This window comes from Benincasa hispida, chromosome 3, assembly GCF_027475165.1.
Source record: "Benincasa hispida cultivar pf3 chromosome 3, pf3_genome.v1.1, whole genome shotgun sequence".
NCBI classification, from domain to species: domain Eukaryota; kingdom Viridiplantae; phylum Streptophyta; class Magnoliopsida; order Cucurbitales; family Cucurbitaceae; genus Benincasa; species Benincasa hispida.
The window spans coordinates 17198227-17223474 of NC_143480.1; the positions used below are offsets into that span (position 1 = coordinate 17198227).

General features: G+C 38.1%; 3 protein-coding genes across 4 annotated transcripts; 2 read left to right on the plus strand and 1 right to left on the minus strand.

Moving 5' to 3' along the window:
• The first annotated feature begins 653 nt into the window (after window positions 1–653).
• ATRAD17 (RADIATION SENSITIVE 17) lies at window positions 654–5727 on the plus strand. The gene is made up of 12 exons (XM_039024871.2): window positions 654–1086; window positions 1506–1563; window positions 1782–1867; window positions 1933–1980; window positions 2147–2203; window positions 2875–2977; window positions 3500–3813; window positions 3918–4266; window positions 4398–4520; window positions 4622–4820; window positions 4909–4969; window positions 5352–5727. The coding sequence occupies exons 1-12, from the start codon at window positions 886–888 to the stop codon at window positions 5574–5576; spliced, it is 1824 nt and encodes a 607-aa protein (XP_038880799.1). The 5' UTR covers window positions 654–885; the 3' UTR covers window positions 5577–5727.
• A 346-nt stretch (window positions 5728–6073) lies between these two features.
• On the minus strand, window positions 6074–9557 carry LOC120072619 (pyridoxal-phosphate-dependent serine hydroxymethyltransferase, putative (DUF632)). Of its 2 annotated transcripts, none has more exons than XM_090311551.1 (4): window positions 8594–9557; window positions 8255–8460; window positions 7765–7988; window positions 6074–7327 (listed from the first exon to the last, which is right to left on the minus strand). In XM_090311551.1, the coding sequence occupies exons 1-4, from the start codon at window positions 9282–9284 to the stop codon at window positions 6547–6549; spliced, it is 1902 nt and encodes a 633-aa protein (XP_090167677.1). In that variant the 5' UTR covers window positions 9285–9557; the 3' UTR covers window positions 6074–6546. The 2 variants fall into 2 exon arrangements, with proteins under 2 accessions (XP_090167677.1, XP_090167676.1); XM_090311550.1 differs by having other exon boundaries at window positions 8255–8463; window positions 8594–9552.
• Window positions 9558–14357: 4800 nt separating this feature from the next.
• Window positions 14358–15113, plus strand: LOC150037068 (uncharacterized). The gene is made up of 2 exons (XM_090311867.1): window positions 14358–14608; window positions 14702–15113. The coding sequence occupies exons 1-2, from the start codon at window positions 14358–14360 to the stop codon at window positions 15111–15113; spliced, it is 663 nt and encodes a 220-aa protein (XP_090167993.1).
• The last annotated feature ends 10135 nt before the right edge of the window (window positions 15114–25248 follow it).

Here is a 25248-nt window from a genome sequence, read left to right on the forward strand (position 1 = left end):
GGTTGATCTTATGGCAATAACTTTGCAGTTGACTTCTAAAATACATTGTAATTCAAATTACAATTCAATCTATATTGATCTTATGGCAATAATTCTGGAGTTTACTTTTAAAATACATTGCAATTCAAATTACAAATCGATCTGCATCACAATTGAATTTGTTTTTAAAAAATTCTAACTCAACAAATGCGTGACTAAAAATTTAATTTATTATTACCTATAAGAGGACCATGCGAATTGGACTATTGTTCATGTTGCACACTTTAGAAGTAGAATCGGTAAAAAAAAAAAAATTAAATTGTAATTTGGTAAACTCTTTAAAAAATAAAGAAACAAATAAAAAGAAAGAAAGAAACTAGATTATTGAGTAAAGAAAAGCTATAGTATTTCCCAACAAAAAAGAAAAAAAAGAAAAAAAAGAACAAAAGAGGAATTTGTTACAGAACATATCACTGCAGTTCCATTCTTACTAATATTTCCTTCTTTTTTTATTTTCTCTTTTTAAATTCAAATTATATTTATAATTCAGTTATCCTTTTCTCAGTTGGGCCTAGGCCCAATAAACCTTATGAAATGGCTGGCCCTTTAAGATTTGTCAGCCCAAGGTGTTGTCGTTAGCTTCCTAGCGACGCCGTTCTTCGAATTTCCCCTATAAAAACTCCCGCGTTCTTCTCGAACCCGCGAAATCGGCTCGGTAAATTTGTAAACCTCTGGCACGGTCCACCAAACATCCTCATTCTTTCACCTGAAGACGGAAATTTTTGTTTAGACGCACTCTACTTCGGTTCAGTGAAGGTCAATTCGCGAGTTCGAACTCGACAATGGAGTTGATACTACCTTGGCTGCTCTGTATGGTTTTCTAAATTTCAGATTCTCTATCGGAGGATGACGAAGAAGGAGAACAATTTGGTTTTACTATCGTCGGATGAAGAATACTGTGGTGGTCGATCATCTAGTTCCAGACGCAGATATCGAAAGACGAAGTCGCAATCACCATTTCCTCGGAAGAGCACTCGTCAAGCGAAGAAGGCTCGACTCTTAGGTTCTCGGTCTTGCTTGCATAAGGATTCCCGCAATGTTGACGAGGTATATGCGAAATTCCTTTCGTTGTTTATCCATGCTTTACATTACTCTCTTGTTTCTGTCTTAGATTCTGGAGTGTGTATGGGCGCATGATGGAAATGAATTCATCTGGTGTGTGGTTGTTCACTTGTTCTGTAGAAAAATTTGTGTTGGACCCGCATTTTCGTCTTGTTATCTCGACCTCGGTTAGTATGTGGAGCGAGATGTTGATATTGAGGAGGGATTTTGATTTTTTCAATGTAAATTTCGTCTGTTTCAGTGTTATTATATGTTCCTATTTCATCTCGGCAGTGTTTCTTGAACTACAAATATCTCATTTATACCCTGTCTCCTTACTGAAAATACTCTTTTCATAGGGCTTTTCAGTTGAGTTTACTATTCTTTGCTGTTATACATTTTGATATTTTATTTTGTTAATGCAGTTCAACTTATTTTGTGAAGATTTTGATCAAGTATTTTCTACCTTCAAGGTATCTGCTGGTATGCCATTACTGTGTCGCTGTAGCTTCTCTTACTCTTTCTGTAAATTACTCAAGCGTGTGCTTCAATGGAAGAATCTGATGTTAATATATTTTCTACGTGGACTGAATTACTTGGAATAAGCTGAAATTGAACGTTGGATTGTATATTTTAAGTTAGAAGCGCTGGGAGTTTAATTTAGGCTAGCTCTGTTTAGCTTATTGTTTGATGTGCATCAGGTTCTGGAAACATTTGCAGAAATGAATTATGGATTGATAAATACAGGCCACATTCATTGGAAGAGCTTGCTGTACACAAAAAGAAGGTTATTATGGTTTTCTTCCTTTTCCATTTCAAATGTATATTGACGTTTTTTCTATCTGATGGTAGGTAGAAGAAGTTAAGGTATGGTTTGAAGAAAGGTTGAGGACGCCTAAGGTACTTCTTTTATTATGAATGCTTTTATTCTCTCTCTCTCTCAAATCACAAATTCATAACTATGATTTCTCTTTATCACCTTTATATATGCACGTTTTTTTCTTCTTATTTTTATAGTTTGAATTCAATTACTGGGTGTGATGATATCATTTTACTCGATTTACAGGATGCTAATGGAAACAATGTTCTTGTCATCACTGGTCCTGCTGGAGTTGGGAAATCTGTATGTGGCTGTGTCGATCTTTCTTGGATTTGTGCTCTTAATATTTACAATTCTCTTTTGTAGCATACGTACCCAATTGTGTTTCAAAACTTAGTATTGTCATCTAACTGATATTCAATGTCAATAGCATGTCCTTGGTCATGTGATCTTGGCTAACTCTGACTTTTTTTTACCAAATATGTAACTGAATAAGGGGTAATCCAGTTTTTTATGATGGGCAACGTATTATGTTGAGCCTGAAAATGTTCTTGAGATTCCATGAGAACAACTATAGTTCTTTGTTTATGGATAACCATATCTGACTTGTGTAGGCTAGGTATTTGATCAGCCTATTTATGCTGTTATGTGTCACTCGTGCCTTACTATAATCTATTCAATAAACATTATATATCTTACAGGGTACAAGTTTAATTGGTTAATAATGTATATCTGTATGCAATCTTTTGCTTCTAACTTCAACACTCTTAGTCTAAGTAAATTTAATAATATATTAGTTGCATTGTGACTGATAAGCTTGCTGCCATCGTGTTGTTTTGATCATTTTTTCATGAGGCAAAAGTAGTCAGTGCATGCATGGTCCTCATTCATAATGTTTCTTCTCACTATACTCTCAGAGTTCATGCCATAGGATTTATTTTAAAATTTTAAAATAACACGTGCTTCTTTTGTAGGCAACTGTTCATGTAATAGCATCTCATCTTGGAGCCAGATTATGTGAATGGGACACACCTACTCCTGTGATTTGGCAAGAACATCTGCATAACTCGAGTGCAGGTATTCTAATGACTCGATATATCTTGGTTATGGAGTAGATCAAATACAATATCATACTGGTCCAACATGCTCTCCAATAATTATTTGAAGATTGATAGCTTGTTGTATTATGTCTTGGTGACTTACTGACAGACAGATAGCTCTGAGATAAAGAAAATCTCTCATGTTATTTTTCCTTTTAACTATTAAGCCATGTGAAGCTCTTACATTCACTTGGAATGACTTGAAAACGTGCCATCATTTTTATTTTAAAATTTATAATTAATGAACATAACGAGTCGTGATTTTTTTTTTTTCTTTTTCAACATCTAATTAGTTTTCATATGTGTGGTAGTTAATTAATCCAACAAATAAAACACACATTCACGTGTATTTTACTCTGAAGTGCTTCTGCAAGGTAAAGTTAGTTTTGGGATGCCCCGAAATGCTGAGTAATCTAACAAAATTTTCTATTATTAATGAGAGGCTTTTTCCTTCTAATTGTTGCAAAAATATTTCTGGCGCTGTCTTATCTTCAATCAGGGATACAATACACATCTAAACTGGATGAGTTTGAAAACTTTATTGGGAGAATGAGGAAGTATGGAGTAATACCTTCATGCTTTCCCATAGACTCAAAACAACCGGTCATACTCTTAATAGATGACCTTCCTTTGACCAATGGGAAGGCTGCTCTTAGAAGACTTCAGAACTGTTTGCATCTTTATGTGCAATCAACTCAAGTTCCGACAGCCATCGTGATTACAACAGATTGTGCCAAAGCTGAAACAACAGACCTCACTGCACGGTACTTGGAAGAGATTGAGCTCTGTCTTGAGAATGCTGGGGCTTGTAAGGTTACTTTCTGATAAAGTTTGTTGGCTTATCATGCTTTTGGGAGTAAAGTATATACCTATGATGCTGGTTGACATTGGGTTATTATTCTTACCATTTTTTTCAGGTTGCATTCAATCCTATAACAAATAACTCCATTAAAAAGATAATTTCTAGAATATGCTCTCAAGAACAGTACAATTTGGCAGTTGAACAAATTGATGCAATAGCCAAATCAAGTGGTGGTGATGTGAGACAAGCAGTCATGTCTTTACAATTATTCTGCCTGAAACCTAGTCAGATATGTTCATCATCATTCAGCGCTCCAGAATCTTCAAAAGATGAAGAGCTGCCTCCTACTGTGGTGGATGATCAATTCTCTTTCCAATTTGGCCGTGATGAGACTCTCTCTCTATTTCATGCCCTGGGAAAATTTTTGCACAACAAACGACAGAGTATAAACGAATTGGTATTAGGTCTGTTTCATCAATGCATACTTTGCTGAGATGGAAGGGCTTGTAATTTGGAATTTGACTAAAGAAAAAAATCAGTGTGAAGCTTTGGGTAGGAATCAATTCTTATGGTATGTCACTTGTTTATGTTGCAGACAGTGAGTTTTCCGTTCAAGAAAGTTTATTAAGACGGCCACTTAATATGGATCCTCCAGAAAAGGTTCTATGTCAAACACATGGGCAAGCCAGGCCTATTGCTGATTTTCTGCATGAAAATGGTATGTTGTTGTCCTCAAAAAGAAAACTGTAGTAGAAGTTTGTTGTGCTTCTTCTAAACAACATTGAATCTGTTTTCAACTTTATCACCCATTTCTTGCAGTTCTCGACTTCATGAATGAGGAAGCTGTAGATGATGCATGGGTTGTGGCTTCGTATTTAGGTGATGCTGACATGCTCCTTTCTTCTTACGAGGGGATGCTAGCCAGACATAATGATGCAGAAAATATTCTACACCTGGCTGCTGCTTCAGTTGCAGTCCGTGGGGTATTATTTGGCAATTCTCATCCGTTGTCTTCCAGGTGGTTCTTAGGAACTTAATTGAATATTTAAAAACAACAATAATTACATATTTATAAATTCCAACTCTTTCGAGTCCCGAATATGCAGGTGGCATACTATTCGTAGACCAAAGCTTTGGCAAATCGAGGGATCCTCATTGTTCAATAAGGTGAATTGAGACCTTTTATTTCACTTTTACTATTAAACTTAGGTGCCGGGCTAGCATATTCGAGGGTATTTTCATTTCCACTGCTTGGCCTATAGTAAGTGTATGGGATAAAAGAAAATATTTTAAAGCTTATATTTTAAGTTTTTAACCGCTAGACTCGAGAGGAGCAACTGAAAAATGTTACAATGAGCTAGTGTTCTGACTGGTGCATTGATAATAGGTACGTAGTCTTAGGTAGCCTCTCTCATGGATTAAGTCATGTTATTCTGCCATGAAGGGGAAGATGTTTTATACAATACTTTTAACTTGTTATAGTAATAGCCAAGAATTTTTCTTAGCCGATGTTATACATTATTTTGTTTATTTCTCCAATGTTTTACAGAAGGAGATGGTAAAACAAAGATTTATCGCTTATGGTGGGATCAGTTTAGCTAATTTTTCAGTAGTCGCCACCGAGTACGTATCTGCATTGAAGTGGCTTGGTAGTAGTGCATCCGGAGATCATGAAAATTTACAGGTATTGACAGAAGAAAATACAAGTTTTGATTTGGTGAATTCAGGAGATCGAGAAAGTCATACTTCTGACGAGGAAATTGAAGATTGGTAAATTAGATAGGCCCCCGTTTTGTAAGCAAAATCCCAAGACGATTGGATGTCTTGCTCCACACCTCATGTGGTTTTGTAAAATGTAATGAACTCTCTTTATTATTCAAATATTAATATGAAATTGAGTACAAATTATGTCTTTGTTACAAAAATCTTGTTGTCTTTCCATTTAAGACGGTGTTAAAATTGACCCTTGGGAATTAGCTTCCACCAGTTGTTCCGCAGAGACGTTATTCAAACTTCGCATTCTGACTTCTGAGTAGGTACGGTCACATATTACTCAAATTTGTTGATACACGGGAAAACTTTTAATAATAGGTGATTACCATACTCTTTGTTCATAATAGAAATTTTATCTTTATAAACATTAGTTGACACTACATTAATGTAAGTAGGTTTTATTTTATTTTTAAAAGTATGTTAACGTGACAAACAATTAACAAAAGGAGTACGAAAATTTAACATAAAATTTTCTATATGTTTACTTTTCAAGAAATATTGACTAAAAATATATGAATTGCATGAAAATTTTGCGGGTCCGTACAAGGGGTCCTTTCCTCTTGAATGCCACAGGAATTCCAACTGTGCTGTGGACCATATAGCAATAATAATAATGAGATGATTCGTTAAGCAAATAAAACTTCCGAAAATGTGATGAAATATCTATTTACAAGAACAACATACTGACCATAATGGTCTAAAAACTATGAACTCTACAAAACTCCAGGCCTGTATTTTAACTTCCACACCATTTCAGAGGAGCTGGCGCGGCAATTCCTGCCCCTTTCATAAAAGCGAGCAAAATATCCCACTTGCATCCTCTTTTCCATTATCCATATGAAATCTTCTATCAGAATAAATGAAGTCGATGCCTAGATTCCACATTTTTTTTTTACCAGTAAACTCCCCCTTGTTGAATTCACTATGCACAGGAATTGGCTGGAATAGCTCCCTCTCGAATCAGATCTCTTTTAAGGTAGTAATCTCTTCACTTCATGCTGGTCAGGATTTTTAGTTTGATTGTAAACTGCCTCGTATGCGTGCATACATACACTGGAAAACCCAACCATTGCCTGGAAAACATGGGGAAAACTCATCTGCAAGTTATTTATCGTCATTGACCTTGTCACACTGACTAAGTTTTCATGCTTTTGTTTCTCATCTCGAGCTTTTGTTCTCAAATTATCCACCTTGTTTTGCTTCTCTTGAACTGGGTCTCTTCCTCTCGTCGATGCCGAGCATTCTCGCATTGAATGGGAAACATATTTGCTTTCTAGTGATCTTAGCTCAATTGCTCTCTTTTCAAGCTCTTTTGAGGCAGAATCTGCCTTCTTCTTTTGCCTATATTCCTCAGCTTGTTGAACAACAATGGCATGAACTACGGTTAAGAAGCTCTTGATTCCTTCAGAAGCCACTTTGTCTGGAATCCTATCAACTGCGAGATTCCATTCTTCGCAAAGTGAGTAAATTCTAGAATCTTGACCTGTTCTTAATAATGGGTTCCCACTTATCTGGAAAAGGCAAAGCCGGAGCCAGCCTGTAAGAGATTGGACATAATCCCGTTGAGCTTTCACTAGATTGCAAAAAGAGGCATGCCATTGCTGGACTTCAAGCTCAAGCTGGAGAGTTGATTGGCGGTGAATCTCGGATGTTGGCTCAGCAGATGGTATGATGTTTAGATATTTGAGCTGTTCAACAATGTGTGTTTGGACCTGATGAGACTCGTACATACTTCTCCACATGCACATCAATCTGTAGAATCCAGGGCAAATCTTAGTGTCTAGAATAGAAGTTAAGACAACGTTACTATTTATGTCCATGAAGACATCCAAAATATGCTTAGTATTTTCCATTTAGGCTTCCTGAAATACGAGAAGGTAGCAACACTGTACAAATGAACAGTGGAAATCTCTACAAGATAAAATACCAATGGTTGAAGGTGATGAAACCATGAATAAAATGGACCTCTCACTGGTTGTCTGGGTCAACCAATTAATGTCAATCATATCCCAATTAAGTAGTGAAATGGAAAATAATGGCTTTTTGAACTACTCAGTACTGAGAAGACAAAAGGCTGGCAAACACAGAAACTGACTTTAAAGCTTAAATATCAAGCAAGCATCAGAAAACAGTCAGTAGTGATTTCTTATTTCTGTTGAGGCTAAAGCAGAAGCATGAAAGATACTAACCCTTTGACAAACTCAAGGAGTTGTGGATAGAGCTCGATTTCTCTTAGCTTGACGATTTCAGCAGATGTAGTTTCAATGGCCTGAGAAGCAACCATCATCTGTGACTCCAGCTTTTCAACCTCTTTCTTAGTTTTCTCAGTCTTTACATAGTCAGCCCTCTTCAGCTCTAGCTTCCTCAGCTGTTCCACCTTCTTCTCATGCTCTATCCTTGTAGCCTCGGCCGTCTAAAAAAGCCACTCATCATAATTTCACAAACTTTAGTACATAGAATTCCACTACTCGGTTCTTCAATGCCTTCAAATACATTGATAAATGCTAAAGTTTCATCTTTGTTTGGTTATGTTGGACCCCATTGGGTAAAAGAAAGGGAAGAAAAAAGGTGAAAAGAATCATTTCAAATTGAAGACTTTATTTAAAGTACCAAAATGTCATATTATTCCACCAATGTGACTAGAGATTTGATTGAGATATGCGAAAGTGAAAGCATTACCTTGACTTCTTGGTACAGTTTTTTCTCCCAAGCGTACAGCTTCTCCACTGTCGAGCAGTGGCTGCTGCTATTCCCAGCACATCCATTTCCCATATTTGTTGGTGTTATTTCTCCGTTTAACTTACCAAATGCATCATTTGATTTTGTGTTTGAACCCCACACCCATAACGAAGGGCTCAAGCTCCACCCGTTATTGTAACCCTGCCCTGCTAGCAACATGATATGGAACTTATTAAGGTAGCTTATGATTTGAGGAATGTGAGTTGAATGATAAAGAAGAATGGGAAGAGAAAACTGTTATTTGATTGATTTTCTACTACTTTGGTATTTTAGATTTACCTCCTTTATTCTGAGAAGAAAAAGTGGGGACTTCCAAAAGCAAAGAGAGCTGAGCACCAGCATCAGCAGCTTTGAGAAAGTACTCATCAAGCTCCTTAATAATCTCCACCAGATCTTTGGTGTTCCTCGACACTACCATAGCAAGCTCAGTGCTTGAAGTGTCCTTTGAAAAACCACTCACCACTGACGGCGGTGGTGCTGAGCTCGCTGCCCCTGTTACAGTGACCATAGCCTCCGATGCAATGGTGGTGGCCTCCCATTCTTCCTCGGTCACAGTGCGAGATGTCGACGGCACAAAAGGGTCCCAGAAATCCCAAGTGGATGATGGTGGCGGCGGCGGCGGCGGAGGTAGTGCCGGGGAGGCCGTGATCGATGTCCAGGTGTCTGAACTAGGACTCATGGGGATATGTGGAGGTGGAGGCGGCGGCGGCGTTCGTGGGGTCGGAGATGGAAGTACCGGCGGGAGGTGGTGGTGGTAGTTCTGCTGCTGCTGCTGAGGGCGGCGAATGTAGGTCTCTGCATTGGAAAACTGCCGGAGAGCGGCGCCAGTGCCACGAAGAGAACGAATGTACAAGCTGTGAGAAGCAGAAAAAGCTTGCCTTGCCTTCACCAACTGTTTCATGTACCTCTTTCTCGCTTTGCACCTCGAAACAGTTTCTTCTCTCTCTAATCTTGAGTAACAGCAACCCATTTTGAGCTCCTTTGGCCAAAATCTCAATGAGAAAGCAGCTTTCCAAGAATAGAACAAACTCGGGCGGCTTTCTACTTCCGATCTTCCGACGATCTCCACATTCCGTGACGGTGGCTAAAATGGGAGATCTTCCACTGGTGGTGGTGGTGGTGGTTCAGGACACTGTCAAACTCGTGCTTAAAAAAGCTACTCTCTTTCTTCCTTGTTACTCGCTGGCAAAGCCGGTGCCTTTTTTCTGAGTCTCGTAGACTCGGAATTGACCCATTTCAACCTTGGAGCTTTGGCCACTTCACAGATAAATAAATAAATAAAAATGGTAAAAATAAAGAAAAAGAAAAATGGTTTGAGGAAAGAGAAAAAGGGTTGGGGAGTTAGAAGTATATACTTTGGTCAGGTTTAAAGATGCAGCCCAGAGAGACAATAGGGACATTGGGCAGAGAGCCTGTCATTATTTTATTATTTTATAATAAATATAACCGTATCGAAAAGACGAAATCGTCCTACCTGTTCCTATCAAATTACTGCGAGTGGTGTAACGTAACACTTCTAATAATGGTTCTATTAGTATAATCTCACCTCCAAAATGGTAGCTCCACGTGGCATTCCACCTTTACCTTCTTTTTTTTTCTCTTTTACCAAAGGGGTCATTGAGCTGTGTGTAGGCCATGACTGCATTGCCAGGTCATTTTTGCCCTAATAATCTCATTACACAAAATGAGAACTTGTATGTGATTTCCAATTAAACCCAATGGTTTATCCACTGTATGTACGTTTACTTTACACGAATCACACTTGCTCTTATAAGTGTTTTTATATCTCTACAATGGTATGATTTTATTTACTTTATAAATAAATTGAAATAATTTTGCTTTTAACTCCAAAATGTCTCATACCAACAGATAATTGTCCTAATTTATATATTCATGATCACTTTTTATCTAACCAATGTGAGATTTTGTTCGCACTCTTAACATTTTATACTTCAAATAGGTAAAATAAATACTCTAATTAAAGATATATATATATATACACGCACACGCACAAATATAAATTCAAAATAAATAAATAAAAATGACAATACTTCACAATTTTATAGATTCTATAAATCTAACTTGTTAAACTCAAATCTCTGAGCTCTTTACCTTGAAATAAATCTACAGGCAAACTTAACTAAAAATTTCTAAAATTTTGGAATTTTGTTATAACTATTTTAAATTTTCATTTATCTAATATTTTCTGTTGGGTTTTTTCTTCCTTTTAAACAATGATACGAAGCGAGAAAATTAGCTTTGAATTACTTTTTTTTTCTTTGTAATTTTAGAATCTAATAACATCGAACCATATTCGTTGAGTCTAAGTTGATGTTTTTCTAATTTTCCGGATTACAAGAACACAAACTCCAATGGTGGGAGGGAAAAAAAAAAAAAGAAAAGGAAAAATTTGATTTTTAATACTCATATTGAGAATATACTTTTTTTTTTCTTTTTGTAGCATTTTGTAACAAACCCTATATGCAAGAACATTCAAATATTGTCATTCAAAATTCTACTATGTGGACCACAAATTTTTTTTTAAAAAAAAACAAATAAAAGATAAATAAGCCAAACATGTATAAAAACAAATGAACCATCACTTATTCATATAAATATCTGTATTATATATATATATATTGTTTAAATCTTATTTTAGTTCCTAAACTTTAAATCTTGTTCTGTTTTTGTCCCTAAACTTTTAAAAATGTTCGTTTTAATCTCTAAACTTTTAAAAGATGTTTATTTTGGTCCCTACTAAGATTATGTTAACATTCTAAAGATGAAATCTGTTTAGGGATAAAATTGCATATAGTATGGGTTGAACAAGATGAAGGTAAAGTATATAACATCAACAATCAATGTGTCAAGATAGTGAACAGCTAAAATCACGGGCGTAAATGTTTTTGATATCTCCTTTGGGAAATCGTTTTACCACCTAATTCAAAGTTGAAATCTTAGATTTTTTAGCATGCATGGCTAACTTATTCGACAATATAGTCATCCAAAATACAAAGTCCTCTCATCATTATGTTCAAGAATCAACAAAATCTTGATAACAAGAACAAAGTAAGCACTTTTTTAAAATTTAGGAATTAGAATGAAATTTTTTTAAAATTTAAGAATTAAAATAGAACCAGATTGAGAGTTGAAGGATCAAAATACATCAAACTATTTTTCCCCCCTTGTTAGTGGAGATTAGAAAGAGTGAGAGAGCTGCAGAGAAACTCTTCCGACTGAAGAAGCATGCAGTTGACTCTTGTCCAGTAGTCATACAAATTAATTTATCCCTAAATCTTTCAATTTAATCACAATTCCTTTTTCCATTTTTCTTTTCTTTTCAGTTTTTTTTTTATTTGATAATTTAGCACTCCTTGTTTTTTCTTAAATTTTTTTTAAGAACTTTGTTATATTAAGTTTTAGGGTAAATATGAATTTATATCCCTGAATTTTGGAGATTATATCAATGTAAATCCTAAACTAAGAATTGTATTAATTTAAACCTTGAACGTTGGAGATTGTATAAATTTAAATCCTGAATTTTGAGATTTGTATCACTTTAAACTCCACACTAATAATTATATCAATTTAAATCTTGAACTTTCATAAGTGTGTCGATTTAAATCCTGAACTTTTATAGATATATTAATTTAAACTCTGAACATTTCTAAATATATTCAGATAAAACATAATGGAGGGTTCAAGTTGATATCATTATGAAAGTTCAGGGTTTAAATTGATATATTTATAAAATTTCATAGTTTAAATTGATACAATTATTGAGATTTAAATTAATACAATCCCAAATTTCAGAGTTTAAATTGATATAATTATTAATTTAGGGTTTAAATTGATACAACATTCAAAGTTCAGGGGTATAAATGATATTTGTCATAAGCTTTATTTTTTCTCGTGCATTGATGCATTAAAAGAACAAAATTGTACCTAAGAGATTCTTTGTTATGTAATATACTTTTTTAAAAAAATTTTTTGTAAGTGTTTAAAAAATCAAACTAGGTTTTGAAAGCTAAAAGAAACAAAATTCTTTGAAAACTATTTGAAATTTAGTAAGATTTCATATGTTTGTTTAGGAAGGACAAAAATCATTTTAAAGATGATTTAGGATCCGTTTGGATTGACTTGATTTTTTTTTCTTCGAAAAGCTCATTTTTGTGACTAGTCATTTTGAAAAAGATTTGAGTATTTGACAACCACTTAAAATAGTTTTTCAAGTGTATTTTAATCTTCTTTTTTTTTTAAACACTTGAAAATGTATTCAAAACACACCCTTAGTATGAAAACCATCCAACTTAAAAAACAACAAGAAAGACAAAAACTAATTGGTTATAAAAAAAAAGCTTTATAATGTTAAAAATGTTAATTTTGTTCAATCATCTACTATATTCTATCTCAACTTAATAAAAAAAAATATCTATATTAAGTTTATTATAAATATCATAAAAATAGATGTCCAATACTTGGTGTCTTAAAAGTCATATGTCATTTTTCATAGTGTCCATGTGTCTTATAATAGTTTATGCTTGATGTCCATGCAAGTCCATATTCTACTTGTCACTTTGCTATAAATAGTAGTATTTGGTGTATCTCAATATAATGTACATTGGTGAGAAATCCACTTCAAAATTCTATTAATCTTCATATTATCCAATTTTATAATTTTAGTTATTTTATTTTATATTATATTATATTTATTATTATATAAATATATTATCATATTATATTTTCTCCTGTTCTCGTCGTGCTCCTCATTTTCACAACAAATTATCAGCATGAGCTCATGTCGTTTCTCTGCTAAAGGTAGGTCCTAAAGGTATACCTGTTTTTCCCTCTTTGTTATAATTAATAAATTTAATTTATTTTGCATATTCAATATTTATTAAATTTCTAACATAAATACAATATTTTATGATAGTGCTGCCATGAAAAATCTTACAAAATTAGAATTTTTCGCCCTTAATATTAATGACAATAATTATTTATCATGGGTGTTGAATGAGAAATTTTGGACTAATCACAAGTTGCCACGTCATTTACTAAATTAATGACGAAATTTTAAATCATTAATTTTGGGTCCAATTAAAAATTGACATATGTCCCAAATTGAAGTTGAAGACAAATTTCGGTGACACCACGTGGTTTTATCATGACCGTTGAATCAGATAAGATTAATTTGACCCAATTTGATATTATTATTTGGGTCAAAGTTCAAAAGCCCAAAAATAGGTTGAGTTTAACCCAAATGTCAAATCATGCCTAAATCTAATTAATTGGGCCCAAAGGCCATGCCCATGGACCAACCAAGCCCAACCCATGGGTTAACCAGTCCATGAATCCCATCAGAGAGCCCTATAAATAGAGGCACTCTTCTCATTTCAAGGGGATTTTTTTACATTCAGAGAGTCCAAAGAATTCATCGACAAACAGAAGACTTCCAAGACTCTTGAAGCTGCTCTCCTAGAAGACAGAAGACCCTTGAAGACACAAAGACTCTTTCAAGACTTCTACTTCAAGAACGTTCGGTGCTTTTCTTCTTCAAGTCAAGCACATTCACCCAATTGAGAGAGAATCAGAGGATTAAGTATTAGAGATCGAATCACATTACATCAAATCAACACTAACTCAAGTTCAACTCCACGAAATATGTTTCTTAGGAAACCTCGGTAAACAAATTGGTACGCCCAGTGAGACCTCTCTACCTTTCATCTCTCTCTCAACATCCAAACAAGGAAAATGGCACCTAAGAAGATGGCATCCAAGGCTTCCTCTACAAACGACTCATACATGGGACCTGTCACCCCCAGCCGCTCAAGAGAAGTCATGTAGGAGCAGGAATAGAGCTTCCTCATCGCCCACAACATCTTGAGGCAAATGACGGAATCGCCACAAGGCAGGGTTGTCATTAAGGAAAACCCCCTGTTTGACAACTCTATTTTTGCCTCTAGCAAAACTTAAAAGAGATTCACCGCTAGATGTGATCTCTATCATGGTGGCAGATGTGACGGCAGAAGCGACCATGGCATAAATGGAAAGAAAAATTAACTGTATGAGGAAAGCCGATCCCATCAAGTACATCCTATCCAGGCCGATCATCTCGGGACGTTTAACCAAGTGGGCAATCATGCTTCAACAGTACGACATTGTTTATGTACCGCAAAGGGCAGTTAAAGGGCATACATTGGCTGATTTCCTGGCAGATCACCCAGTTCTATCGTATTGGGAGTTAAGTGAAGACTTGCACGATGACGAAGTTCTCTTCACAGAAACCTCAGGGCTGTGGGTCATGTTCTTTGACGGTGCGACATGAAAAAGTGGGGCGGAGGTAGGTATCATCCTCATTTCACCAGAAAAGCACATACTGCCTTATAGCTTCGCACTTGTCGAGTTATGCTCAAACAATGTTGCTGAATACCAAGCCTTGATAATTGGTCTCCAAATGGCCTTAGAGATTGGAGTAACTTGTATAGAAATCTTCGGTGACTCAAAGTCGATAATCAATCAACTCTTATGCCAGTATGAGGTGAAACAAGACGACTTGAAACCCTACTTCACTTACGCTTGCCGGTTGATGGAGAAGTTCGAAAGCGTGGCGTTGGAACATGTCCCGAGGTCGGAGAACAAGAAAGCGGATGCCTTGTTAAACCTAGCCACTGCCTTAACGGACCTGGATAATATGCCCTTTAATATATCGCTTTGGCGGAAATGGGTTGTACCTCCGGTTGGGACTACATATGGGGAAACGAATGCGATATCAGTCTACCTAACCGACGAGGAAGACTGACAGCAGCCCATCATAGATTACATTGAGCATGGAAGGCTCCCAGATGACCCCCGTCGTAATCGAGGTTCGTAGGAGGGCCGCGCATTTCATTTACTACAAAGGGGTCCTATACCATCGATCCCTTGAAGGACTTTTCCTTCGATGCCTCAGTAAAGAAGAATCAGCGAAGGCTTTGGAGGAAGCACACTCAGGCGTATGCAACGCGTATCAAGCTGGACTAAAGCTACAATTTCAGCTGAAAAGAATGGGTTACAATTGGTCGGGAATGATCCAGGACTCAATGAATTATGCAAAGAAATGTGAAGCCTGTCAATATCACACGAATTTCTGATAACTTGTAGAAATACAAGTTATTTATGTTGCCTTATTCAGATATTGCGGCTAAAAGAGAGTAAATATGCGTCGATTGTATGAAAATTAGCTCAGAAATACAATAAATATAAGTTATCACAATTACACCCACTAACATCATTAAGATGGTAGAAGAGGATATTTCTACTACTGTTTTGCAGGAAACTAAGTCACCGCTAGCGATCAAGGCTCAACGAGAGACAGAACAACGCATCTCTGTCACATTGCACCCGTCAATCAACAATGAAGAGACAATTAACGCAATGACGGCACAATGCGACAATCGATCCCGAGCTGAATGTCAACCGCATGCGGTAATAAAAACAACACCGCATGTGAGCAACCGATCGAAAGATACAGCTGAGCAACACAAACGCGGAGGATTGCGACACGTGTATAACTAACCGTTGTGCAGATTTGACAGTCTGATTGCATAATAGAAGGAATATTTATTCCTCCATCTTCGAAATTTTCATAATAAGAAGTGGGGTCCACAAGCCAAAAGTCAAAGCTTTTCACCTATAAATACCCCCATAGAATTCAGAGAAGATATACTTGATAGGGGGATAATTGATACGAGGGCTAATTGATGTTAGATTGAGAGAAAGGCTGAGTTAAGTACTGATCGGAAGAAATCTGGGAAGAGAAGAGACAAGGCCGAGAGGTGAGTCTCAGTGCAATTCTGCCAGATCCTCACTGTGAAGCTCTGTGCTTAGATCCCTGTTACCGGTTGAGTAAGCCTGAGAGGGAAGCTCATCCTTCCGCACGATCCATCCATGCCGGCAAGCAAATCTCCATCCAGATCGGTGCCAAGACGTTGGTGTTTATTTGTATTTGTTTCTAACTCTATTCATTAATTGTATTTCATTCTCTTAATCTCTTCATTTACAAATCATATATCAGACGTTAAATAGTTTTATTGAATGGATCACTTTCATTTCAACTTTTCTGTCTATTTCCATTCCTCCATTAATCGTTTTCTCCATGAAGTTTTCTTAATATCTTGGTAATTAATATGGATTAAACGAGTAACTTAATCTGTGTTAAAGAGAAAAATGCGTTTAACTAAGGCATGCTAGATGACATCTTCACCTGTGAAAGCAGAAGTGAAGATGTCATTCTGATCTGTCGAGAGAATGTTAAAAGAATGCGTTAACTAAAGCAAGTAGTACTTCCAGAGATGGAAGCAACCTTGCGTTCATTATGTTCGTCCCTGATTCACCATAGAGATGTGGGAACGCGATCGATCATCGAGAGGTATACGCCAAGGGAAAAGCGGAACAGTACTTATATCTTTAACGCAATTAAGGAACTTGCGCTGTTTGTATTAATTATCTTTTCTCTTTCTGATTCGCACATAAGACTTGTCACCGCATTACACGATCTTTGCATAATCGTCATAGCCAGCCTTGACCTCAGTATCTTGTATCATGAAACATGTATCTTGTATCATCTTAGCTTAGATTTACTTTATTGCAATTTACTTTATCACAATTTATTTTATTATCACATTTTTACAGCTTTACTTTACTTTATCGCATGTTTAAATACTTGTACAAACAACCTTTATTAATTTGAAAAATCCCTGGTCGCATATATCACAAACATAACGCAATAACCTCAAACAGTCCCTGTGTTCGACCTCGGATCATACCAAGAAACTTGCGGTGAAATTATCCTTGGTTTCAATACAAGGAAACTTGTGACAATGCACAACATACTACAAGAACATTCGTTAATAACGCATATCTAGAAGTAGTATCACATATCATCGCATAAATTTTATGTTGACAAGTTTATGGCGTCGTTGCCAGGGATCATAAACTTGCATTATAATCATCCATGCGTTGTGTGACATAAGATAAATTTTATGTTGACAATTTCATTTATCAACCGCCCGAGCCTCTACATCCGACCACAGCCCCATGGCCTTTCGAAGCGTGGGGGCTTGATCTGGTCGGCCCTATAACACCTAAGTCATCGGCAGGGCACTCCTACATTCTCGCAGCCACTGACTACTTTTCAAGATGGGCTGAGGCTGTCGTACTAAGGGAAGCTAAGAAGAAAACGTGGTGGATTTTATCCGTACTCATATCATTTATCAGTACGGTATTCCCCATCGGATCATGACAGATAACGAGAGACAATTCTCCAATAGTTTGATGGACAGATTGTGTGAAAAATTCAAACTCAAGCAGTACAAGTCATCCATGTATAACGCCACCGCAAATAGGTTGGCTGAGGCATTTGACAAGACATTGTGCAACCTGCTGAAGAAAATTGTTTCCAAGTCGAAGAGAGATTGGTAGGAAAAGATCGGTGAAGCGTTGTGGGCTGATCGCACCACTCACCGTACCTCTACTGGAGTCACCCCGTACTCTCTCGTTTATGGGGTAGAAGCTGTCCTTCCTTTGGAAAGAGAAATTCCATCGCTAAGAATGGCGGTACAAGAAGGGCTGACTACAGAGGACAAAGCTAAACTACGGCTCCAAGAGTTGGAATCACTGGATGAAAAACGATTGGAAGCTTAACAAGCATTGGAATGTTACCAGGTGGGAATGTTTAAAGCCTTCGATAAGCATGTAAAGCCTCGGTCCTTTCAAATTGGTGATCTAGTGCTCGCCGTAAGGAGGCCAATTATCATGACATGACATACAGGGAATAAGTTTACACCTAAATGGGATGGGCCCTACGTCGTCAAAGAAGTCTACACAAACAGAGCATACAAGATAGTTTATCAAGATGGTCTAAGAATTGGCCTAATGAACGGCAAGTTTCTCAAGAAGTTTTTACACTTAACAAATGTAAAATAAATAAATAAATAAATTGTACAAACTACGTTACGACTTGATCCCTGTCATTATAAAGGGTACGTAGGCAACTTAAAGAAATTTAAGTTCAGTCGCGCATAAAAAAAAAAAACAAAAAAACCTTTGTACAAACTACGTTATGACTTGATCCCTATCATTATAAAGGGTACGTGGGTAGCTTAAAATAATTTAAGTTCAGTCACGTGATATATATATATATATATATGCATGTACATGAGTCTAATGAGAGATAAGCAAATAGGAGAAGCAGAAATTTAAAGGAGGAAATAAAAAAAAACACTTTCATATAAGAGACTTCGGTGTTACAATAGTCGACTCCAATAGTTTTTTAAGAAAAAACTCCAAGGCCACTGCCTATTGAGGAACGCCTAGTCCAATAGGAAAAACAACGTCAAGTCAGGGTACCCAGTTGTAGCTCCCCAGCTCCTGTTGCATAGCTTTTAACATATGACGTAGGGCATCCAAAGCTTTGACGTCCTTGTCAGAAAGGATTGGGGTGGTCTCGAGCTCGTTTATCACCCCTTGCATCTCTGAGGCCTCAAGCTTATGCCGAGTCAAAAGGCCTTCACTCTCGAAAATCAGCTGCGATATTTCAGCCCTTTAGCCCTGATGACCTCCAACTTGGCTAACAGTTTCTCTTCTTCTTGTAAGGCCTGAGAGTCGCGTTCAAGGAGCGCCTTTCGTTTAGCTAAAGCATAACTCTCATCGTACAGTATCTTCTCCAGATCAGACTTGGCCTCCTCCAAACGTTGCTTCTTACCTGTCTAAGTCAACTGAGAGGAATAGGATAACTGGAACTGATTATATTTCTCCACATTTCGGAAGTACTCATCTACAAGTTTTCTAAGAGGAGGGAGGTTGACACCACAAATATCGGAAATGGCTCCAGACTAAGAACCTTCTCGAAAGGAGTACACATGATCTTCTTGTGCATAGTCTCCCACATGGCTGAGGCTGTGTGGCGTCGGACGTCAAAAACCACAGTGGCAGCACATAATTCGAAAATCTCGAGAACAGTCGGAGGTGGTGCCCTATTTGCTCGCCTCGGGAGCTCACTATCGCTTGGACTTGCCAAGACCCTCGACGCTTCTCCAGGTTGGAGAACCCTTCCTGCCACAGGCGCCAAGGGGCAACTAGCTTCCTTGGCTACTAAATCTGACGTTTCAATGTTCCCAAAAACCACTGCCTCATTGGCACGAGGGACGTCTCCGGGGATAGCACGCGGTTGACATGACTTGGGCATGGGATCCACTGGCAGCGCTTCAGAGGTACCAACTCCCTCAATGACTGAGTCAACGACAAAAGGGCCCATTAAAGATTCTTTACTTCGTGATACTTCAAGTCCTTGGAAAGAGAGGTTCAGAGGCGACTACAAAAAAAGGGGGGGGGGGAGGGAGACTGAATGTAAACCGTGCAAAATAATCATAATAATAATAATAAACAGCGTACCAGGGAGTTGAGAGCGTTAAGAGCCACCAGATCATTCTGAGCCCGCTAAAAAAAAATTGGCATTTGATGCCCTGTGTTTTTTCTAGCATCTCTTCCAATAGTGGTCGTCGGTACTACTTCGACTGTTCTCCTCAATCAGTTTGGAAGCATTTTTTTGTGCGATCGCTGCTGCCCCTTCAGTCAGGCGAAGCTGCTTCCCTCCATGGTTGGTTCCTTTACCTTTGGGTAGTCTTGGTGGCGTTGGGGGAGGGATAACACTGGTCACTAACAGATGACGATTCTCTTCGAAGTAGTTCCCATGCTTCGTTAACCACCAATCCTTGAATCGCAGGGTAGCATAGGTGTGCGGATCCAATGTATTGGCCGACAGGAATACCTGAGATGAGGGCTTGCATCTCATACACACTCTCCAGTAATATAAAATGTTTTTCGGCATAAGGGTGGGAGGTATTCCCCCTATATCATTCGGAATGTCCTGATGGAAGCCAAATTGTCGACCGAAGCGAAATGGACTATACGACTCTATAATTCGGACATCCCCACACTTGGAGGATAAGTAACCTGATCTCATGCTGGAAAAATAACTGGACTTCGGGAGAGGTAGGTCTCTACTATCAGTTAGGCGTTCATGCCTACTCCTGTTGTGAATGCTTGCATGCCACTGAATACTTGCGCCGCTATGGATCAATTCCCGTGCCTCGTACTTGTCGAAGTAAATTGAGCCACCTTCCTAGAAAAATGGGCCATCTTGGGGCCTCGAACATCTGCAGGAATGGGGTAATGTGTGTTGAAGTAATGGGCCAGCTAACCATGGGCATAATGCATGGGGAAGTGAAAGTCCATATGCCCGATGGGGTTCAAAGCTCTGCTATCAACCCTAGGCCATGATAGATGTTGGCCAGGACTAGAATAGTGAGACTATAAACAGTTCCGTGAGCCATCAGGCAAGCCATTCTAAAGACCCCGAGGCAAAGATAACCTCCCTTCTGGGGAAATACAAAAGGACATAACCAACAAGATAGAAAGGCGGCCAAATAGGTCTTGTCCTTCAACTCGTCTCCTACCTCTAGCTCCACGAATAGCATGTTCTCCATGCTCGACCAATCTCGAAATGCGATCTGCGTACCGTCAGGATTTTGCTTGGACCGGGACCGAGAGGCTTTCTTTTGCTTCCGTATAACGGGTTTGTTATATTTGCGAGCCCCTAGAAACTAAAAAGAGATCCATGAGCTGATAGACACTGAGGAATCATGTTTCATGGGAGTCATGTGATTTTCTCTTTGCGAGCACACTATCAAAAAATATGCCTGAAAAAGGTGTTCGCACATTTTCGTCAAGTACTTCTCTTTGTCACGGTGACCAGTTAACTCTTTGAGGGAGGGAATCACTTCTTCGTAAAAGCTTCCTTTGATCAGAAGGTCCCCGAAAAAACAAAGGTCTCATAAGGAAATTGACACTTCGCCCGCCGCAGTATGAAGAGTGTTGGTTGAAGGGCACCAGGCTTCACAGAAAGCTCGAACTATGTCACCATTGCGATTATATGTGTACATGGAGGCCATCATTGCATCAAGCAAATTAATGTCACGAAGGAATCGGTCGTTTCGACCTACTATAATCTCAAGCCACTCCCAATAACAATCAACGAAGACGAATTCTCCAGGGACTTTTGTCACAACGCTCCAACGGACCTGACCCTCAATTATGCAACGTTCGAGAGTTAGAACTCGATATGGGTTAGAGGTTTCCTCATGGATAGAAGATCGCAGGATCCATGCACGCTCTCCTCGGATCATGGGTACTTCCGTCAATAATTTGGAAAGGATTATGTTGTCATTTAAACTTGGCTAGCGATCAGTGAAAGGACCGGCTAACGATTTTTCCACAGGAATGTTGAGTCTTTCCTTCATAGGCTGACTCCAATTTTTTAGAATCATGAGGTTCCTCTCATCATATGAGACGTGCTCAGCGAAGTAAACCATTGTTTTTGCAAAAAAAAAAAAAAAAAAAGGTCATAGGGGAATGAGCTTCAACCATAGGGTTAAAAAAAAACAAAGAAAAAAAATTAGATTATTCCTAGGGCGATTGGGATGCTCCCATGATGACCAGGATATGCTAACAGTGCTACGAGATAGACCTTATCGGGATCTCCCTAAGGTGAAAGCATGAGAGAGTTGTAAGCCTTGCAGGGCCCCTCTCATGATGATCAGGATATGCGTACGATGCTACAAGGTAGACCTTATTGGGATCCTCCCTAGGGTGAAAGCATGAGAGAGTTGTAAGCCTTGTAGGGCCCCTCCCATGACGATCAGGATATGCAAACAGTGCTACAAGGTAGACCTTATCGGGATCCTCCCTAGGGTAAAAGCATGGGAGAGTTGTAAGCCTTGCAGGGTCCCTCCCATGACGATCAGGATATGCGAATGGTGCTACAAGTAGACCTTATCAGGATCCTCCCTAGGGTGAAAGCATGAGGGAGTTGTAGGCCTTGCAGGGCCCCTCCCATGACGATGAGGATATGCGAACGGTGCTACAAGGTAGACCTTATCGGGATCCTCCCTAGGGTGAAAGCATGAAAGAGTTTGTAAGCCTTGCAGGGTCCTTCCCATGACGATCAGGATATGCGAACGGTGCTACAGGGTAGACCTTATCGGGATCCTCCCTAGGGTAAAAGCATGGGAGAGTTGTAAGCCTTGTAGGGCCCTTCCCATGACGACCAGGACGATGCTACAAGGTAGACCTTATCGAGATCTTCCCTAGGGTGAAAGCATGGGAGAGTTGTAAGCCTTGCAGGGTCCCTCCCATGACGATCAGAATATGCGAACGGTGCTACAAGGTAGACCTTATCGGGATCCTCCCTAGGGTGAAAGCATGGGAGAGTTGTAAGCCTTGCAGGGCCCCTCCCATGCAATTAGGATATGCGAACGGTGCTACAAGGTAGACCTTATCGGGATCCTCCCTAGGGTGAAAGCACGAGAGAGTTGTAAGCCTTGCACGGCCCCTCCCATGACGATCAGAATATGTGAACGGTGCTACAAGGTATACCTTATCGGGATCCTCCCTAGGGTGAAAGCATGAGAGAGTTGTAAGCCTTGCAGGGCCCCTCCTATGACAATCAGGACGGTGCTGCAAGGTAGATCTTATCGGGATCCTCCCCTAGGGTGAAAGCATGAAAGAGTTGTAAGCCTTGCAGGGCCCCTCCCACGACGATCAGGATATGCGAACGATGCTACAATGTAGACCTTATCTGGATCCTCCTTAGGGTGAGGGCATGGGAGAGTTATAAGCCTTGCAGGGCCCCTCCCATGACTATCAGGATATGCGAATGGTGGTACAAGGTAGACCTTATCGGGATCCTCTCTAGGGTGAAAGCATGGGAGAGTTGTAAGCCTTGTTAGGGCCCCTCACATGACGATCAGGATATGTGAACGGTACTACAAGGTAGACCTTATGGGGATCCTCCCTAGGGTGAAAGCATGAGAGAGTTATAAGCCTTGCAGGGCCCCTTCCATGACGATCAGGATATGCGAACGGTGCTACAAGGTAGACCTTATCGGGATCCTCCCTAGGGTGAAAGCATGAGAAAGTTGTAAGCCTTGCAGGGCCCCTCCCATGACGATCAGGATATGAGAACGATGCTACAAGGTAAACCTTATTGGGATCTTCCCTAGGGTGAAAGCATGGATCTACCCTAGGATGAAAGCATGGGAGAGTTGTAAACCTTGCAGGGCCCCTCCCATGACAATCAGGATATGCGAACAGTGCTACAAGATGAACCTTATCAGGATCCTTCCTAGGGTGAAAGCATGGGAGAGTTATAAGTCTTGCAGGGCCCCTCCCATGACGATCAGGATGCACAAACGACACTGCAAGATAGTCGGTGATCGAATGAGGGGGTCATAAGCCTTTGCGAGTCCACCATGACGATCAGGAAGCACGAACAGGCATGTAGTAGATAGACCATACCAAGATCATCCTTATGTGTGCCAAAAATTCACGCAACCGGATATTTCTGCAACAAAAAAAAAAGAAAAAAAAAAGAATTGTTGTTACAAAACCAAGCTTATGAGAGGAGAAACCCACCATTCGAGATTATTGACGGGTGGGTTAGCAAAAAAAAAAAAATTGTTGTATTCTCTTGAGTTGCGCTTTAACTCCTACAAAAGAGTAGGAGAACAAATTAGTAAACCTGTGCAAGAAAAAAAAAGAGTAAGGGGGCAAGTTTAAAAAAAAAAATAAATAAAAGAAAAGAAAGAAATTCTCTTTAAAAAAAGGGAAAAAAGAAAAGAAAAGAAAAGAAAAGAAAAGAAAAGAAAGATAAAAAGAAAAAAGAAAAAAAAAAGAAGATAGGAGCAAAGTTTTCTTTCCTACCTTTGATTGCCTGTGAAGAAAACGCTAGAAGAAAAAAAGGAAAAAGAGAGAAAGAAGAAGAGGAGAGGATGAAGATAATGGAGGGATTTGGGATCCTATTTATAGAGATTCCCTAGGTTCCATAACAAATTAGGAAATTCAAATCAAATAAAAGATTTGATTTAAAATATTAGATTTTTTTATCAGATTTCCTAATTTGATTCTATTATAATTTCAAATTAAATTAAACAAATTTTCTATTTAATTTAATCTTATTAGATGTTGTCCTCAAATTTATCTTCAACTAAGATTTGGACATATTCCAAATTTTATTCAAAGTCAAATTTAAATTGTGGATAAAATCATAAATTAAAATAGAACCATATTCCAAATTTTATTCAAAATAAAAATTGTTCAACATTGAGATTAAATTGTAAATAAAATCTCAAATTAAAATTTGGGCATATTCCAAAATTTATCCCAAATCTAAATTATGAGACTTTTATCCTCAAGCCAAATTATTAAGGATAAAATCTCAAATTAAAATTTGGGCATATTCCAAATTTTATCCCACCTAAATCACCAAATCATACTTTTATCCTGAAGCTAAATTATTAAGTCAAATTAAAATTTAGACATATTCCAAATTTTATCCCAAATCTAGATCACCAAATCACCGAATGTTATCCTCAAGCCAAATAAAATTTCAAATTAAAATTTGGGCATCTTCCAAATTTTAGATCAAATTCATCTAAATTTAGGTTCTTATCTCTACTTCCAAATCAAGTTAGGGGAAAGATCTAAAAGTCATCCCAAGTTAAAATTTAGCCATATTCCAAATTTTATTCCAAATTCAAGTTATTCAACGTTTAGTTTTTATCTTCCATTAAAATAAATTGTGGATAAGGAAAAAAATCTCAATTGATCTTTTATTGAAATTTAGGCGTATCCCAAATTTCATCTTAAATCCAAATCAAATTAAATTGGGACAAAACTCAAAAATTTGTTTGTAAATTTGGCATATCTCAAATTTGATCCCAAACTCAAGTTAAACTTATGTACTAAACTCATAGTTTGACGAACACATCAATTGAGATCAAATTCAAGAACAGATATATTTGGATTTTGATTCCAACTTTATATTTTTTTCAAGATTC

Excerpts from the sequence above, each read along its gene's own strand:
- ATRAD17 (XM_039024871.2), top strand. The coding sequence starts at position 886 with ATGACGAAGAAGGAGAACAATTTGGTTTTACTATCGTCGGATGAAGAA. Across the intron at positions 1,564-1,781 it reads TACCTTCAAGGTATCTGCTG|GTTCTGGAAACATTTGCAGA; the intron begins GTATGCCATTAC and ends GATGTGCATCAG. Across the intron at positions 2,978-3,499 it reads TCTGCATAACTCGAGTGCAG|GGATACAATACACATCTAAA; the intron begins GTATTCTAATGA and ends ATCTTCAATCAG.
- LOC150037068 (XM_090311867.1), top strand. The coding sequence starts at position 14,358 with ATGGAAAGAAAAATTAACTGTATGAGGAAAGCCGATCCCATCAAGTAC. Across the intron at positions 14,609-14,701 it reads TTCACAGAAACCTCAGGGCT|CTTCGCACTTGTCGAGTTAT; the intron begins GTGGGTCATGTT and ends ACTGCCTTATAG.
- LOC120072619 (XM_090311550.1), bottom strand. The coding sequence starts at position 9,284 with ATGGGTTGCTGTTACTCAAGATTAGAGAGAGAAGAAACTGTTTCGAGG. Across the intron at positions 8,464-8,593 it reads TTCTTCTCAGAATAAAGGAG|CAGGGCAGGGTTACAATAAC; the intron begins GTAAATCTAAAA and ends TCATGTTGCTAG. Across the intron at positions 7,989-8,254 it reads AACTGTACCAAGAAGTCAAG|ACGGCCGAGGCTACAAGGAT; the intron begins GTAATGCTTTCA and ends TGGCTTTTTTAG.